Source organism: the organism of the source record quoted next, unplaced genomic scaffold, assembly GCF_019419815.1.
Source record: "Pyrus x bretschneideri cultivar Hongxiangsu unplaced genomic scaffold, Pyrus_bretschneideri_v1 Contig39, whole genome shotgun sequence".
NCBI classification, from domain to species: domain Eukaryota; kingdom Viridiplantae; phylum Streptophyta; class Magnoliopsida; order Rosales; family Rosaceae; genus Pyrus; species Pyrus x bretschneideri.
In genome coordinates, this window is record NW_025999712.1 from 763636 (window position 1) to 765447 (window position 1812).

General features: G+C 35.9%; 1 protein-coding gene across 1 annotated transcript; it reads right to left on the reverse strand.

Annotated features, from left to right (window-relative positions):
- Positions 1-331: 331 nt before the first annotated feature.
- On the reverse strand, positions 332-1525 carry LOC103958950 (LOB domain-containing protein 15-like). The gene is made up of 3 exons (XM_009371272.3): positions 1366-1525; positions 952-1270; positions 332-868 (listed from the first exon to the last, which is right to left on the reverse strand). The coding sequence occupies exons 1-3, from the start codon at positions 1377-1379 to the stop codon at positions 452-454; spliced, it is 750 nt and encodes a 249-aa protein (XP_009369547.2). The 5' UTR covers positions 1380-1525; the 3' UTR covers positions 332-451.
- Positions 1526-1812: the final 287 nt, after the last annotated feature.

The following is a 1812-nucleotide window of genomic DNA, read 5'->3' on the forward strand; positions in this document are numbered from 1 at the left end:
AAAAGTACAACAGAATACATACATACATACATACATACATACATACATACATACATATATATATACATACATATATATATATACATATATATATATATATATATATGTGAGCATATTGAATGAGGCTAAACATTTAGAGGCAAAAAACCCTAGTGAAAAACAAACCTTATTAATTAAGGCATATTGAAAGACGTAAATTAGAAAACTTGGGAGTACTACTCACAACAGGTTGGGGATTGGAGTAATCTATTACCCCCTTTTTGTAATTAGACAGCAAGTTTGTGTTTTTAATTAAATTTTTTTGTAATTTTCATGTTTGACTTCTCAATCGTAAAGAAAGGGATAAAGCAAAATTTCTACTGATCTATTAAACATGATAATTCCTACAAAGCAATAGAAATCAAACAGACAGAAAGGGGCTAATTGATTAGCAGTAACACTATATATTGCTTCAATCGAAATATGGAATATTTTCGCTTGACATGGGATTGTATACAGTAGAAGCTGAAGATGAAGATGACGAAGAAAAGACAACTGAAGACGGAGCTGATGCTGGTGGCAGTGGCGGGGGCAGCGGTGGTGAAATCGCTTGTGGTTGCGCAGCAATGGACACCATCCCAGAATTAGAAACCAAAGCAGAATGGTGAATAATACCCCTAGGAGAAACGACACTGCGACTAGTGGCCTCTTTGTATTTGTATCTCAATATTTCAGTCCTTACTGCATTGAGTTCAGCTTGTAGAGATTGAACTTGTTGGTGCAAGGCTAAAATTACACCCATGCACCCAGACACTGGGTCTCTCAGCCTCAGAGTTGCCTCATAAACTAAACTATTGGCTGCATCAGCTCTTTGATTCTCAGCCACCTCCTATAAATACATAAAAAAATAAAACAAAAATAAGTAATGCATAGTAAGATTAGAATGCTTGTTCCTAAGAAATTTAATAGTACCATTAGCATCTTGGAAACATTGCTTGCACCAAAGACTTTGTGGACGGCTGAAAACTTCTGGGGTTCATGCGGGGAGAAGTAGGGAGAGAAAGGGCACTCTTCAGTACATCTTCTTCTCAAGAGCTTACATGCAGCACAAGGTGTGATTGTGTTCAAAGTTGTTGTACTCATCATCATCATCCCTTGATGAGGAACACCAAACGATGATGACGATGATGACGAAATTCGAGTAGTGCTCATGATCCCCATTTGATCATCAACAGATGCATCACTTTCTCTCCTGATCTTCTTTCCTGTCTCATCCAATGTTGTGATCTCCCTATAAAACAACAAGAAAATTAGTTAGGCGAAATTCATTTAAGGATTTGAAAAGTAAAAAGAAACAACAAAAATAAAAAGAATACTTATAAGTACCTGTTTGTGGACATATATTCAAGTACTGTCTGGATGAAGTTGGGAACAAAGAAAGGAGAAGGAGAAGGAGAAGGAGAAAGAAAATAAAGTTTGAGAATGGGGGAAGATAGTGCTTATAAGCCAAGGCAAGTTGGGAAGTACAGTAGGTCAATGTTTAATTGTAAGAAATCAACGAAAGGCTGGTATGAGAAAAATGGCCGAAGAAATCTGATATTATATTCCCCGGGTAGGTGATATAATAGCATCCAAAGGTTTTTAAAAATTGCCTCAGCTGTGTTTTAAGAATAATTAGTTGTAAAATAAAATTGATAAGCGTTTGGTTAACTGAATTTTAAGAGTGATGTGAGTATGAAAAGCAGCACAAAAGCGTTTGATAAAATTTAATGTAAAAGTGATATAATTGTATGCAATAATAGATGGACATAGTAGTAGGAGTGGGGGCGTTGA

Coding starts and splice junctions, on each gene's coding strand:
- LOC103958950 (XM_009371272.3), bottom strand. Junction 869..951: donor ATGTTTCCAAGATGCTAATG/GTACTATTAAAT, acceptor ATGTATTTATAG/GAGGTGGCTGAGAATCAAAG.